This window comes from Brassica oleracea, chromosome C5, assembly GCF_000695525.1.
Source record: "Brassica oleracea var. oleracea cultivar TO1000 chromosome C5, BOL, whole genome shotgun sequence".
NCBI classification, from domain to species: Eukaryota; Viridiplantae; Streptophyta; class Magnoliopsida; order Brassicales; family Brassicaceae; genus Brassica; species Brassica oleracea.
In genome coordinates this window covers 29,473,072-29,489,605 of record NC_027752.1, presented here as the reverse complement: position 1 = coordinate 29,489,605, position 16,534 = coordinate 29,473,072, and the positions used below count along the sequence as shown (strand labels likewise).

The window sequence follows — 16,534 nt, the reverse complement described above, 5'->3', positions numbered from 1 at the left end:
GAACTCATGCTTCGTTTTTTTTTGTTTTATATCTGCCTTCTATAGTGTTCTGAATTATTTTGTTTTTGAAATATTATGTTGTCATGCATTAAAATTTTCCTTTGTTGAGTTTCGAAAAGGAAAGATCTTACAACTTTGCAGTATTGACTTGAAGTTTCATTCGAAATCGAATGTAGGCGTCATTTTGTTTACGTAATATACATGTTTCCTCAGTAACCTCTTTTACAAAGCTATCACCAAAGACCAATCACGCAAGCATGGATCTTGATCTTTACTTAGATAAGAATGAGTACTTAATAATATTAATTATTTAACTTTTGTACAAAAATATATTTTTAGAGTTTTTTTTATAGTTGTATGTAATTATATTTTCTATATAAGAAGAAGAGAAGACGTCGTTGCTACAATAATCGTGCTTCTTAGACATTCAAGCCAGCAAACCCAATCTAATTTCCAACGTCCTTGTTAAATCTATGAATCAAAGCTTTCACTTAAAAACTAAAAAGAGGAAATCTAATCACAATCCAAACTAACTAAGATGAAGAGCCAAAAACCTTCTTATAAAAAGACAAATGTAAAGTGTGAGACACTGTATAGTTTCTCCTATATAAACGTGATTCATTGCCGAGAAGGAACAGTGCGAGAGTCTAATCTAGTGTCCGGCACGGATCAGATAAATGGGTTTTTGGAAATATTCGAGTGATCTTCTTCGTGTCGCCTAGATTGACAATTTTACAATCCAAATTGCTTTGAGACCATCCAGATAATCAGTGCCGGATATCCAATAGAATATGTTTTAACTGGATACTTGTTTCGGTTGTGAAAATAAATAAAATTCATTTTTAATTTTTTATAATTTAGTGAAAACAAAAATATATTTAGAATGGTACCACAAATAATAGCGACATCATATGAGATCGTAGAGTTTCGTGCGAGTGAATCGGGTGATTTTAGTGTGAGCGGTTCAGATCATGTGATCATAAACTTATCGTATAATTCTTCAAAACTCTGAGACAGTCTCTATAAGATCCTCTAAAGTTAAATGTTATTGTACACGAACCATTGAGAATCCAAAAACCAGGAGCAGTGGTTGGCCAAACATGAAAACATCATTCTATGTTTTGTTGTCTCTATCATTCAGAGCATGACCAGGTTTTCTCCAAAACTTTATCGATAACTTCCTTAGCTACAACAAACAAAGAGACAAAAGAAAACAACAAAAATAGCTTTCATCCAATTTACAGCAACAAACCAGTTTTCACATTAAAGACCAAACGTATACATCAACGAAAAGTTCACCACAACGAAAGTTCTCAGCTCTTAAAAAGAAAGTATACATCAAAAAGGGTTTCTCTCCATAGAGATAAGGAGAACTCCATTCCACTTGATTCTTATTTCTATTAACTATTACACTTAAATTCGGTAAAACCAGTTTTATATACCACAAAAGTTTTTGTCTTCTCGAGTTTGTGTGGATTTGTTTACGTTTCGTAGCTTTGTAGTGACTTTGTGGTGATGATTCAGCAGAATCATCGCCTCAGCCTCTGCAATAATCCTCGAAGCTGCTTCCTCTGTGCTTTATTCAGATATCTTACCTGACACCTCCCGAGTTCTCCTTCAACTGCATACTCTTTATCCAGTGTGTCTTCTGTCGCAGTCTTTAGCTTCTCAATCTCCTCTTGTGTGCCTCAAACTTTTTCAGTGTCTTGATTTCGCTAGCTCTAACTGCGCCTACCTGAGCCAGCGCAGCTGCCACTTTCATATTTACCACTTTCATATTCACCAACTTATCGAATAGCTTAGCTCCTTCGCTCAGCGACTTAAAATCCTCCTGACATAGTGTGATGCTCTTAGCTCCACACTCAGATGGCGCGGTATTACAAATTCGGGCAACTGTTGAATTTTCAGACATTGACTTTATGTGGTCAAGCACATACCTCGGCAGCTTTTGCTTCCTCGACTTTATCTGGTGCGACCTTCAAAATGTAGCTCAACTTCTCGTCGAGCAGCTTCTATCTCGAAGATATCTGATTTAAGGTTGACATCATATCTTCGTAAGCGGCGTTTGCTTCAGATTTTTCTGCCACACATTGTTCTAGGTCAGTCTCACTTTTGCTACGCTCCGGATGGAGATCTCTAACCACTTATTCGATTTCAGCCTCCTTCGCTTCAACTCCACAGTGCTATCTCTTGACATTCTTCAGTTCTGCTTTAAGAGATTCCAGTGACTTTTACATAGGCTTTTCTCCCGCAAACTTTTAGAGTAAACCATTTGCTTCGCCGAACTCGAAACTCACACCATTAACAGAATCCATCTGCGATGCTTACTAAAATCTCCGTTTTCTGCTGCAGTTCATCAATATCCTTACACGCTAAGCAAACAAAAGTATAAATTGAATTATGAGATGTCACTTTCCTTGAAATAGCTGACCCCTAACTTCAGATTGGTCAGAGCCAAGGTGGTAAAATTCAGAATTTCTTATAGCCCAATTATACAAATAACACTCCATATCAATGCTTCTGCTTCATCTCACAAGTCAGTAAAGGACCTCGAAATAGATGAGGCTTCTCTAAGACACTTCATTTCTCCCTTCCCATCCCTAAGAATCCAACCAACAACGCTTCGGTCGGTCATCTCACCTCTCCAAAAACCATCCATGTCACAAGTTCGTTGACGCTTATGCCTTTGGTTGCAACCGGAGAAGAGAGAATTGGGTCTTTAAAAATTTCTTTGCAAAACTGTTTAGATAAACATGTAAAAGAGAGTAAATTTTAATATGCCCGTGACTGGAGGTGTAAGCTCACATTCCTTTCACGAACAAACTGATCACATAAAACGTATCCAAGCTTAACCTGAGAAGAAAACGCTTGAACAAAAGATATAGTGAGACCAACAAAGATATAATTAGGGGCAAATGAAAATACCTTGGAATCTAGCAGCAGCATATGGATAATTCCGGGCTGCCTGCCTTCTGGATAATTGAGGCTGCGAAATTGTCATTAGGGAAAGCTTGTCTAAGAGTAAAAGTGGAGATGAATCCGAAGGAAATTGGAGAGGCAACTGGGAAGGTTTATATTATAAACTGAGAACAACGTATTGAAGATACAAAGGTGATTGTGGGGTTTGTTTCCTGAAGGCCATAACTGCAGATTGTAACGTCGTCGGGGAATTGGAAAGGGAATCGTTTGGATTCAGCTTTTTCAATCAGTCGTTTGAAACTCTACGGTGAAGAAAGGTATTTACTTCATGGGCCTACTTTGTACAGAATCAAATGAAGCCTGTGTAAGGTTTTTACTTAAGCCCAATGTGACGCGATCCGCTGAAGCTCGAAACAAAACGCTCACTCGGGAAGCTTGCCACGTGGCGGAAAACGCCCCATCCTATGAGGTGATGTGGCGTAAGGAGAAGAAAGAGAAGGTAACTTTATTATTATTTACTAATTTTACTCTAATTGTATACGGAAGGAACCGTTTAAATGCATATACACCACTTGATTGTAGATATCTGCTTTATCATATCATCATTTCTATCATAAAATCTTAAACAATATTTTCGTAACTGGTTTTAAATTCTTAACATTTTGTATATATCTATATATACAACCAAAACATTTAAATGCACAACTTCGTTAAAACACAAAAGAAGGAAACAAAAAATACACGTCCTAACTCCCAATAATAATTAAAAAAAAACTCCCAATATAACATATTACAGCAAATGGTTTAATATATACTAGAGATTGATCCGCACGCCCATGCGAGTGTTAATTTTTATGGATTTATAAATTTTTATTCGTTATTTTATAATTAATGTTATATATTTAAGATGTGTCATCGTATAACTAATTGTATTCAAAAGATTTTGACTGAATCGGGTAATAAGATTATTTTTGGTACAAATATACGAACCCCTTTCAAATATATTGGTTATTTAGATATTTTTATGTTTCTACACATCAGAATCAAAATCATTCAGAGCCAGGAGGACCCAACTCAAACCTCATACATAAATGTATAATATCCAAGTGGCGCCTAATTTCAAAATCCAAAAAAATTAATCCCGAAAGAAACAACTTGTATCTCAATGAGTATCCGAATGTCCATACTTAACTGATTCCGCAAATAAATTAAAAAGAAAATTCTTTCTATATATTTGGCAAAAATAAGAAAAATAGAAAGAATTTTCTATTTAGTAAAATAGTTATATGAAGTGAAACATTAAGTGATAATAAATGTAATACTTTTTAATTATTTTGATTTAAATTATCATTTTGTTCACATAAAATATGCCTTTGAATTATATGTTTGGCTATGTAATTTTTCACCAATCGGAACTAAGACAAAAGAAAGTTTTAGTAAAACAGATTAAACCAAACTATTAACCATATGAAAAACTTGGTTATCTTACATTTTTCTTATAATTGCACAAAGTTAATCTTGATTAACTAATAAATAAAAAATCTGCATTATTACTTTTATGGTATATTATAATTAATGATTTGATATATTGTTAGAGTAAATATAATTAATGATGTGATGTATTGTTAAAGTAATATAATTAATGAAATTACTAAAATAACACTATACTTATATTTTTATACATTAATATTTGTTTTTCATAATTAGTGATTTATATTTTAGATATGTCATAATATAACTAATTGTATTCAAAAGACCTGGATTGAATCGGATAATATGATTATTTTTGGTACAAATATCCTAACCTTATATTTTTGTACATTAATATTTGTTTTTCATAATATGTACATTGGTTATTTAGATATTTTTATGGTCATATACATCAGAACCGAACTCATCCAAACTCAAAAGGACTCAACTCAAAACCTACACATAAATTTATAATATTCAAGGAGGGAGTAATTTTAAAACAAAAAAAACGATACCCGAAAAGAACAACTCGTACCTAAGTGGATATCTAGTAGGCATGGGCAAAATATCCGTAATCCGAAATCCGAACCGAACCCGAACCGAAAAACCCTATCCGTATCTGGTCCGAAATGTAAAAAATATCCGAACGGGTCTTGTAAGGTGATACAAAAATATCCGAACCCGAAGTGTTATTAACCGAACCCGAAAAACCGAAAAAACGAAAAATCCGAAAAAAATATCCGAAGAAACTAATCTGAATATCCAAAATAATATACAATATAATTATATGAAACATGAATATATACTTCAAATATTCAATTTCATATTTATTTTGATATGTTATCTAACAATAAGTATTTAAAATTTAAATAACTACCTTAAATACTTAATTATAAATAAATAAATATATATTTCTTATGTTTTACTTTTAAATTTTAGATTTTATTTCGGATATATCCGAACCGATCCGATATAATCCGAATCCGAATGATATATGATTACTTTATGGGTTTTATGATGTGATACAAAACCGACTCGAACCCGATGTGTTATATCCAAACCCGACCCGTACTTGCAAATTTACTTGAATGGGATCTAGGAGGTGTTATAAAAGAGAACTGAAATCCGAAAACCCCGACCCGGACACCAACGGGTACCCGAACGCCCAGGCCTAATATCTAGTGTTCATGCCTAACTGATTTTATAAACTAATAAAAAAAAAATTTTATGTGTTTTGCTAAATTAAGTGAAATAGAAAGAGTTTTTTATTTATTTAGTAAGACAATTATATTGAGTGAAAAATTAAGTGACAATAAATGTAATTCATTTTTATTATTTTGATTTAAGTTATGATTTTATTCACAAAACATGTCTTTGAATTATGTTTTTGGCTACGTAATTTTCTACCGATTAAAATTAAAAAAAAATGTTTTAGTTAAACAAAGTAAACTCAGTTATTTTACTTTGTGATTTTATAATTGACACAAAATTAATATTGATTAACTAATAAATAAAAATCTATACTATTATTATTATTATGTTAATATAATTATTGATGTGAAATATTGTTAAGGTAATATAATTAATAAATTTGTTAATATGAGTGAAATATGGAAATACAATTAATGTAATACTGATATTCTCGTTTTCAAATAATTCTCAGTTATATTACTATTTATGTTTCCAAACAACACTAAATTGTACTTCAGTTTTAATAATATAGATATATATATACATCATATTAGAAATTCCAAAAATTATTCTAGTGAATTGAGAAAAACCGTAGTATTTTTATTACTATGTAAATTACGGATCTTAAATCCGAGTTATTCTTTGGAAATTTTATTTGAAAAAAATAATAATTCGTACCAACTTCCTTATACTACCATTATGCCAGTAACGTTTTGGTAAACTGAATGCTATAGTAATCAAATTTCAAACAATTTTTAGAAACAATAAGCCACTGGCCAGTTAATTATCATTATGTACATATCTCTACGTTAAGGAAGTTTTAGTTGAAGAATCTTGTCGTATACATTCAATACGTTGCAGTTGATCACTGTTATTAACCATTGGATATCTATATATATAAAGAAATGTTCGCATTTTTTCGGGAGTGACACGTGTCCCATTTTATATTTGGAGCCAAAATAAATGAATGCAGTCAGAGGTAATCGAACCCAGTACCTCTAGCATTGGTAATTTCTCTTAGAACCACTAGGCTGAAGTCACTTTTTATAAATATGTAGCCGCGAAAATACTTATTATCGTGTCGGCTGGAAGCCCATGACTCTTCTGCTTGTAGCCAGGGCCGACACTGAACTGATGTCAAGATGAAGATCGTGAAGTTAAAAACTTTGCTCCAAACAGTTTTGCAATGTTTCCAACCTTTATAACTTGATGCATATAATATATATCAAAATACATTTGTTGTACACGTTTTTATTAGTTTTGCTTTTAAAAGAAGATATTTACAGTTATAAATGTTTTGTGCCAGTGAAGTAATGGTTGAAAAACCTCTATACATATGTCATTTTAAAATAACACCCAACTTCTATATATAGTCAATACATATGTCCATGTTATATTATAGACTAAATATTTTCTCTTTTAAAAATATAGAAAACAGTTTTTTTAGTTTACAAGCAAATGTTGTAGAGCAAGTATGCATTATACAAAATAATATATATTTAAAATCCATACGCAAAAACATAAAAGTTGTTATAGGCCTCTTTCTGACACATGCACACTCCACTATGAATAAGAATTAAAAAGAAAAAGCAGTATCGTCATCAAACTTTATCACAAATCCACATTTGTACATCTATAATTATGAGTTGGACAATTAGTTAATTTGATACAATACCAAAGCAAGAATAATCGAAAAACAACTATACCACCGCATACTAATAAGTAACACATAATAGATAACCAAATTTTTGAATCTTAAAACAAATTTCAACTCGAACATTTAGTGAATATCAAATTAACTAATATCCCGCCCGTAGAGCGGACCGACCCTGGTATATCATACTTTGATTCAGTTTCCATTATTTTCCATTGCTATACTCATTGCCGATCCAGATCTTTTATCATCATCAATTCACTTTACAAAAACCTCAAATGCTCTTGGGGAATGATAAGAGAACTTCAAATGATATTCACTCATAAAATTTTAGATCCAAAATCACTTAAATCATCAAACATTTGGCTCCAAACAACTAATTTTAAAAAATCTTATAACATTTTTACAACCACGCATTTGTATCAGATTAGAGGGTTTCATGTTGATAATCCATTTCGGAAGAAAATGCAACTTAGGAGACTGAAATTGATAATAACTTTTGTTTGGTATTTACTACAGTGGTCTTATTTGACGAGTGAAACATAGACTAATTAAGGATTTTAGTTATTAATAGACAAACATTTTTAGTTTAGTTTTTCTTATATTTTAGGGGTACTATCCTTCTTTGTATCAAGTTTTTAGGTTTTAGAAAGATAATAATCAAATAAACGACGCATAGATAAGTGTATGTTCGTTCTGAGAAAAAAAACTATCTTTAGTTCAATTTAGATTAGATGTTTTTCTAAATAATCTAACTCTCTAAATATAGACATTCTAATTTTTTTAATAATCAATTTGTCGGATAATTTATTTTATGTCTGATTCAAATCATTTTTGTTGTTTCTTGATTGGTCATTCCTTAAATACACATTTAAATGTTTCTACTATATATACTCTTTAATTAAATACACATTTAAATGTTTCTACTATATTTACTCTTTAATAGTAGTAGTATGCAATAATAAACAACTGCATAATTAAAAAGAAGGGTAGAATCGGAAAATAGAGAGAAGAAAAAAAATGTTGAATTATAAATTAAGACCACGAGAGTGGAAGATAAAGAGCAATTCTCTCTCACCAAAAGACCAAACCTCTCTTCTCTTTTTTTGTCTTTTTTTTTTTGTTTTTGGTTTAAAGCAAACCTCTCTTCTCTTATGTCAAAAGATGATGTGTACTTAATAAACAGAAAATTATTAATCTCTTCTTAATCCCAGGAAGAATATAGAAAAAAATGTCTAAATTATCGTACAATCTCATCTTCTCGATCATCATCTTTGTCTTCTTGTGTTTGGGTTTGAGATCATCAGCGTTTACGAATCTCAATACCTTAAGCTTCGAAGAATCACTTTCTCCTCTATTCGGTGATGCCAATCTCGTCCGTTCTCCTGATGATTTCTCCGTTCGCCTCCTCCTCGATAAGTACACCGGTATATACCTTTTTATGTGTGTGTTTACACATGGGTTCTTTATTTTATTTTATGATCACAGTTTGATGATGATGATTAGGTTCTGGTTTCATATCATCGAATATGTATCAACATGGATTTTACAGCTCTATGATCAAACTTCCCGCCGATTATACTGCCGGCGTTGTCGTCGCCTTTTATGTAAGTCTCTGGGCATTTGTTTTCTTTTTCTGTTTGATTAGCATAAAACTGTTTTCATAACAAAATAGTTTTTCTTTTCTTTCTTTTATTGATCTGCATTTTCTTTCTTTTATTGATCTGCATGATGGTAAAAAAATTTTCTTTTTTGACCAAAGTGTTCATTATATTCTTGGAGGATCATGAATATAACTCATTTGGTTAAAGAAGAAATCTCCTTTTCTGCATAGAAAATAGTCAATAATTTCCCCCGAGAAAATGGTTTATGTTTCATTAGATCCAACTTAATTTTAATATGATGACATTGAGATTATTAATTTTTAATCTGCAGACATCAAACGGAGACGTGTTCCAGAAAACACACGACGAGTTAGACATAGAGTTTTTGGGAAACATAAAAGGAAAGCCATGGAGGTTTCAGACAAATCTCTACGGAAATGGAAGCACGCCTAGAGGTCGCGAAGAGAGATATCGTCTCTGGTTCGATCCTTCTAAAGAGTTTCATCGTTACAGCATCCTCTGGACTCCTCACAAGATCATGTAAGTTTTTTTAATCGATCATTTTTCTCGGTTTAGCTTGAACAGCGTTGACTAAACCCGGTTATAATTATATGACCAGCTTCATGAAAAAAGAAAAGAATGTTTGTCTTTCAGAAAACGTTTCTTTCTTCCTAAGATAGTTAATGAATCTACATTATTCTCCCTCTTTTTTTTTTCTGGGTTTACTTTTTTCTCTTTTTATCTAATACAAAATTACAAAAATGAAAGAGAATCAGCTTTTCTAGAACAATTAATTACGTACTGCTGTAAAAACATCAGCTTAGCTTTATAGTTTTTGACACGTAAATCATCACGCGAAGCGTCTTAATTAAAAGCCGAATTAGGTGTTCAAATATAGGACTTTTTATTGACCTTCCGGTTCATATAAAGAAACGTCAGAAATATAGTTAATAAAACAAAAAACGAAAATAACTTTAACGAGAATACAACTAAGGCCTAAATGGCGTTTAATTAGTAATTTAGAAAATCAGCAATGCTTTATTTTATTCTAACACTCTTTTTTTTTTTTTTTTTACCACTGACATCATTTTGCTCTTTTCCACCTAATTATTCAAACTCATTTTTTTTAATCTCTAGTATATTTTTATGTAATAAAATTCATCACTATACCTCTCTATTTTAATTCATTTTCATATCATTTTTAATTTGGTATATAATAATAATAGTTTTAGATATTAAAAGATTTATTAATATCCATTTAACAAAAAGTATTTTAAGAACATCAAAATAGTGGATTAGAAGTTAAAAAGAATAATTACTATGAAAAATGTTTTTAGATTATACAAATGATGAATTTTGATATAATTTTTTTAAAAAAAATTATAAAATAATTGAGTTTGAAGAATTTGGTGAAAATAAAAATCATTAAAATTTTGACAACCAATAAAAAGAGAATACATGGCACTGCATACCCCATCCAATTATTTCAACATGTTGCTTATGTGATTTTTACATATATTTTCTATTCAATCAACGGTCTCATTACATTGGTTTAAGCTGTTGAATCATTGTTCAACATGTCTAAATGGTCTTACTAGTATTTATTATTGCATCTATATCTTCACTGAATTTTTTTTCGTTTTTTCTAATAACTGAAAAGAACATTTCAATCAGAACTAACAAAACTTGTCGCCAGACAAAAATATAAAAACTAAAATATTTATCATGTTTCAGGTTATTTCTGTTAGCTATTGTTAATTTTTCATTCTATCATTTAATTTTTCAGTATGTTTCCTTGTTGTTCAATTTATAACTGATTTTATTATTATAAACATAAGTTTCTTTGGTGGCCAATTAATTAATTGAAATAATTATCAGATTTTGGGTTGATGATGTACCAATAAGAGAAGTGATAAGAAGTGAAGCAATGGGAGCCGATTATCCAGCGAAGCCAATGGCTCTTTACGCCACCATCTGGGATGCCTCCGACTGGGCAACCTCCGGCGGAAAATATAAAGCTAATTACAAATTTGCCCCCTTTGTCGCCGAGTTCAAATCTTTCTCCCTCGATGGCTGCTCCGTTGATCCCATCCAAGAAGTTCCTGTTGATTGCGCTGACTCTGTCGAGTTCCTTGAGTCGCAAGATTACTCTGCCATCAATTCACATCAACGTGCCGCCATGAGAAGATTCCGACAACGGTTTATGTATTATTCTTATTGTTACGATACGGTTAGGTATCCAGAGCCACCACCGGAGTGCGTGATTGTTCCGGCGGAGAAGGATAGGTTTAGGGACACAGGGAGGTTGAAATTTGGTGGCACAGAGGCCCGTGAACGGCGGAGGAATCGTCGGCAACAAAGGCCGGAGATTGAGAGTGATCCCGATGAGAGAAAGCTTTTATAATAATATATATTCTTTTGTTGTTTACTATTTAAAATTCATTTGTGAGTAAAAATGAAAAAAAAAAGAGTGAAGATATGAAAAAAGAAATAGAGAATGTGGCAGAGTTAGATGCATAATGTAAATTATAAAAACATATCAAAATGTTATATGTAAGACCAAGTTTGGTTTTTGTTACAAATAAATTTGAAATATATGAAAGTATCTGGTAAAAAAAAGAAGTAAATTTTTAACAACAATGTTGAAAGTTCACATAACAGACCACATGTTAGGGTACAAAGTACCTTTTATAAGCTGGGAAATAGAATCGATGCAATTTCTATGTTTAATCAATTTTAAGCTTGGGTAATATTTGTACGGTGGATGGTTCATGGACCTCCACAACTCAGTTTAGTGAAATGGGATGGGTTTGGAATGATACAATGGGGAAGATACAGTTCATGGGGTCAAGGAACTTGCGGAGAAGAGAGACACCGCTGCACTCAGAACTGGAAGCGCTAAAGTGGGCAATGGAGAGTATGATACAACACTCGACCTGTCAGAGGTTTGGGACGGAGTGCAAGGACCTGATTGCAATGATAGAACAACCACAAGATTGGCCCAACTTCTCAACTGAGCTGGAAATCATTCAAACTCTTCGGTTATGTTTTTCGGACTTCAAGATCAGTTACTTTCCAAGGACGCAGAATGAGATTGCAGATTCGTTAGCTAGGAATGCACGTTCGTTTCATAGATCCTTATGTTTTATTGGTTGTTCTATTCCGGTCTGGCTTCCCAGACTACCTCAAGTTTGAGTAATATAATAGCCGTTTGCCGGAAAAAAAAAATCAATTTTATGTCCTGATTCAAAGATACATGCCCAAATAATTACAGAAATTATGTATTATAACAAGGTTTTGGCGGATGAAATGCTAAAGCGAAAATAATATTTCTGGCCTGCTTAGAAACGATAAAAAAAATTCAAAAAAGGAAAATAGAGTTTCGAGATCTAAAAACATTTAAGAAGAAGAGAAGACGTCGTTGCTACAATTTTTCTGGCTTGCTTTTGAACACTTTGTTTTACAGAAATTGATTAGAAACATATTGATTATATTGTAAAAGAAAATACGACAAATAAAATATAATGAAAAACTAATGGTCTTTCGAGAGGAAATACGTTATTGGTGATATGTTAGGGATACCAAATTCTTTTTTAGTTAAGATAAAAATTAGTGTTCTCGTACCTATAATAGTAGACGAACTTCTAATATACTATTATAAAAACACGACAACAATTCTCATTATTTAGATATAGATAGATCGGCTTTAACTCCAAATGCCTTTATGAGAAAAAAATCATTCTTCTTGTCCCCTCTCTATTTCCATTACCTATTTGTTTTTGAATTTCTTATATTAACCTTTCTTTCTTTAATATATTTCTTCTCCACCTCATTAATTCATTTAATTTTTCAATTAAATACACTCAACCAAACACAATAACCAAATAGGGTCCACAAACAATCTTAACCAATCAGATTTACCTTGACCCACATGTCTTCATGTTCCTCTCATCTCTCCTCTCTCCGTGTGAAGAGCTCTTCTTCTCCACCCTTCATTGGCGATTTTGAAGCTAGAACATCAGGTAATTCTTGTCCGTTTTTTATGAAATTTTGTGTGAAATATCTTTTAAATATTTGTGTAAACCATGGGTAACCTAAAAAGGTAAGAATTGATGAAAATTTGAGAGAGAGAAAATGAATTTGAAAACTGTGTATATGAATTTCGGTTTTAATTTATGTCCGTTTTTATGAAATTTTTGCTGGAATACTTATAAAAATAAGTGTATATATCGGCTAGTGTAACAAAAGAAAGGTTGAATGCAAATTTTAAGAGATTTAAAAGGATTTTGTAAAATGTATTTATTGGTTTTAGGGTATATTTTATGTACGTTTTGAGCCCGTTTTGATGATTTCTTCGGTGTAATTTCATTAATATGAATTATATAACATGGGTAATGCAAAATCCGAACAAAATCGGACTAAAAAGTTGATTAATTAGTGCACGGATAATTTCTGGGTATTACTAAGATAACTCGTTTTACTAAGGCAAAGTGGTATTACTGATACCACTGGTGTTACTATGTTTACAAATATTACTAGTATTATTGGTTTTACTATGTATATAGTATTGAAAAAATTAGTATTAGTAAGAATGTACATCGTGGGAATTAAATTTAAACTTCTTAATAATGCTAATTCTAATTATGATTCATTTTATTTCAGGGAAATGCAAAATCCGCATTGTACAATCATTTGTTTTGATTATGGAGGATATTATATTAAAGATGGGGATGTAATGAAATGGATTTCGGGAGATGGTGACGGGAAAGATGAAATTCACACTATTGTGTTGAAGAAATCAGTGGATGAGATCACACGCTCTGTTTTGGTTGAGCGTATTTGCAGAAAGATAAAGGTAGATGACTATAAGATGGAAGCGAAGATTAGTTACTTTCCAATGGTAATGTATTCGAACAAGCCATCATATATCTGGGAAGATGAAGACGTTTTTTGTTATCTAATGCAAGTAAATCAAGAGAATTGTAGAAGTGTTCTACATGTGGAGTTCAACAAAAGGGATGATGACACTGATTTCTATGGCAGTCTATCGGATAGAGAGGCTACTGAAAGAGGGGCTACTGATAGAGAGGCTACTGATAGAGAGGCTACTGAAAGAGGGGCTACTGATACATAAGCTATTGATACAGAGGCTACTGAGACAGAGGGTGGTGATCAGGGATAGGAGCCAAAGAAGGCTGCAAGTGGTTTGTGCGTGTTGCAAAGTTAACGAATTCAGATCTTTGGTCAGTTAGAAGTTACATCAAGCAGCATAGATGTTCTGTTGTTACCACAAGAACACTGCCTAATAGAAGGAGAGGCACACCACAAATCGTTGCATCTATCCTGGCCCAAGATTATCCTGGAAGTTTTGACACACCACGTCCCAATGCTCTGATCGATTTGGTTCATCAGAGAGTTGCTGTGGAAGTATCATACACAACGGCATATAGAGGAAGAAGACTAGCTGCTAATAAAGTGCGCGGAACTCCTAAAGAGAGCTATTCTTTATTATATTGTTATATGCACATGCTGGAGCAGGTAAATCCTGACACAATAACTCGTGTGGTTGTGGATGAGGGAAAAAAATTTAAGTTTTTGTTTTGGGCTTTGGGAGCTAGCATAGAAGGATTCCGCGCGATGAGAAAAGTCTTCGTTGTGGATGCAACACACCTGAAGACTGTTTATGGTGGAGTGTTATTTATTGCGACTGCTCAGGATTCCAATCATCACAACTACCCAATTGCGTTTGGTGTTGCAGATGGTGAGAAATATGAGAGTTGGCTATGGTTTATGGAACAGTTGAAATCAGTGATATCGGATCTCCCTGGATTGGTGATTCTTTCGGACAGAAACAAAGGCTTGATCAAGGCAGTACATCAAGTGTTCCCTCAGGCCGCTCATAGGTATTGTATACGGCATCTGTCTCAAAATGTTAAAGGCTACAACCGTAACAACAGAGAAACATGTGCATTTAAGTTTGTGGAGTGCACACACGCTTAAACAGAGGATGAGTTCTTGGTCCTTTATGACGCTTTTGGCAGGAAATATCCTAGTGCAGTGAAGTATCTTGACAAAAGTTGTGAACAAAAGAAATGGGCTAGATGTTACTTTGAAGGAGTTAGGTACAATGTTGACACCACCAATTCAACATAATCGTTTAACGGTGTTATTAAGGACGCAAGAAAGTTCACCTTACTTCCAATGTTTGATTTTATCATTGGAAAAATTGATGAATGGTTTAACAAGCACAGGAAAGAGGCAGCTTAAATCCCACCCGCACTAAAGCTTGTGCCTATTGTGGAGGAGGAAATGTCTAAAAGATGTGTTGATGTAGAATTTCTTCGGGTTGACGAGTTAAACAGCTTCCATCTCGAGTACAGTGTGCATGGTAGTGACGGGAAGCGTTATACCGTGGACATGGCTATGAACATGTGCACCTGTGGGCAATTTGATAAAGACAAATATCCATGTGTTCATGCAGTAGCTGCTGCCACATTCATGACTGAGAAAGCGGGAAAGGAACTCCATCTATCTGAGTATTGTTCTAAGTACTATTTGGTGGAGCAATGGGCTTTGGCTTATCACAGGACAATATATCTTGTTCCTCATATGTCTGATTGGGTTATACCAGAAGAAATTAGAGCAAAGAAAGTACTTCCTCCAGAATTTGAAGTCAAGAAAGGAAAACCACAACAAACAAGGAAACCATCAGCAGGAGAAGCGCGTGGAAGAGGAAAAAGAGGCAGAGGGAGTGGAAGAGGGAGAGCCACAAGCACAGGCACATGCACAGGCAGAGCCATAGGAAGAGGTATGGCAGCGTATTTTGAATGTGGAAGTGGTTCAGGTTCAGGTGTTTGATTGTTTCATTGTGCTACCTGTATTACTTGAATTACTATGTGTTATTTGAACTATTGGGATTACTGAGATTACTATGTGTTATTTGGATTACTTTTTTTTTCTGGAATTACTATGTGTTATTTGAACTACTAGGACTACTGAGATTACTATGTGTTATTTGAACTACTAGGAATACTGGGTTTACTATGTGTTATTTGGACCACATATATATTAGTATGAGTATTTATGTTTAGTATGTATAATGGATATATATTTTATGATTATTATCAATTTGTAGACTAGTTACTTAATAAATATATATTAAGACTATTTTTTATGATTATTTCAGCAGTTTAAGAATAAATCTTTTCAGTTTTTCAAAAAACTCTCTTAACTTTCATTGTTATTTTATGAATGGTTAGGCCATAGTAAAGAAAATCTAAAAAAATACGTATTTCTGGCATATGCTTGCTGAAAATGTCTTCTTTAATGATTATTATAGTGTAAAAACATCAGTTTTATTACAAAAAACTCCTTTTCTCAGGGATTTACTAGATAAACCTAAAAATTGCCAAAAGATTACTATGTGTAAGGTAGATTACTATGTCCTTGAAGCTTACCAAGAATTACTAAGTGTAATCAAAATATAATATCAAAATATACGACGGCTGCACGTTTTACATGTGCATTTTTTATCTATGCACGTTTTACATGTGGTTTGCATTTTACATGTAAACAGTTTTTAATTATTTTGTCAATTGGAGTATTTTTTCAAATTTTTGAGCAGAGTTTCCTCTGTAATTTTGAGTTACCACACCTGTTTAAAAAACATAAAACATCCAGAAACATAACATAACAT

At 32.8% G+C, this 16,534-nt stretch overlaps 1 protein-coding gene and 1 long non-coding RNA gene across 3 annotated transcripts; one reads left to right on the top strand and one right to left on the bottom strand.

The window, feature by feature from the left end:
• Positions 1-1,237: 1,237 nt before the first annotated feature.
• On the bottom strand, positions 1,238-3,214 carry LOC106344095. Of its 2 annotated transcripts, none has more exons than XR_001270113.1 (2): positions 2,926-3,214; positions 1,238-2,853 (listed from the first exon to the last, which is right to left on the bottom strand). It is a non-coding gene; the product is annotated as an uncharacterized LOC106344095 (long non-coding RNA). The 2 variants fall into 2 exon arrangements; XR_001270114.1 differs by having other exon boundaries at positions 1,238-2,739.
• Positions 3,215-8,319: 5,105 nt separating this feature from the next.
• On the top strand, positions 8,320-11,437 carry LOC106293204 (probable xyloglucan endotransglucosylase/hydrolase protein 30). Its single transcript, XM_013728863.1, has 4 exons — positions 8,320-8,661; positions 8,741-8,841; positions 9,170-9,378; positions 10,717-11,437. The coding sequence occupies exons 1-4, from the start codon at positions 8,466-8,468 to the stop codon at positions 11,240-11,242; spliced, it is 1,032 nt and encodes a 343-aa protein (XP_013584317.1). The 5' UTR covers positions 8,320-8,465; the 3' UTR covers positions 11,243-11,437.
• The last annotated feature ends 5,097 nt before the right edge of the window (positions 11,438-16,534 follow it).

Coding starts and splice junctions, on each gene's coding strand:
- LOC106293204 (XM_013728863.1), top strand. CDS start 8,466: ATGTCTAAATTATCGTACAATCTCATCTTCTCGATCATCATCTTTGTC. Junction 8,662..8,740: donor CCTCCTCGATAAGTACACCG/GTATATACCTTT, acceptor GATGATGATTAG/GTTCTGGTTTCATATCATCG. Junction 9,379..10,716: donor TGGACTCCTCACAAGATCAT/GTAAGTTTTTTT, acceptor AATAATTATCAG/ATTTTGGGTTGATGATGTAC.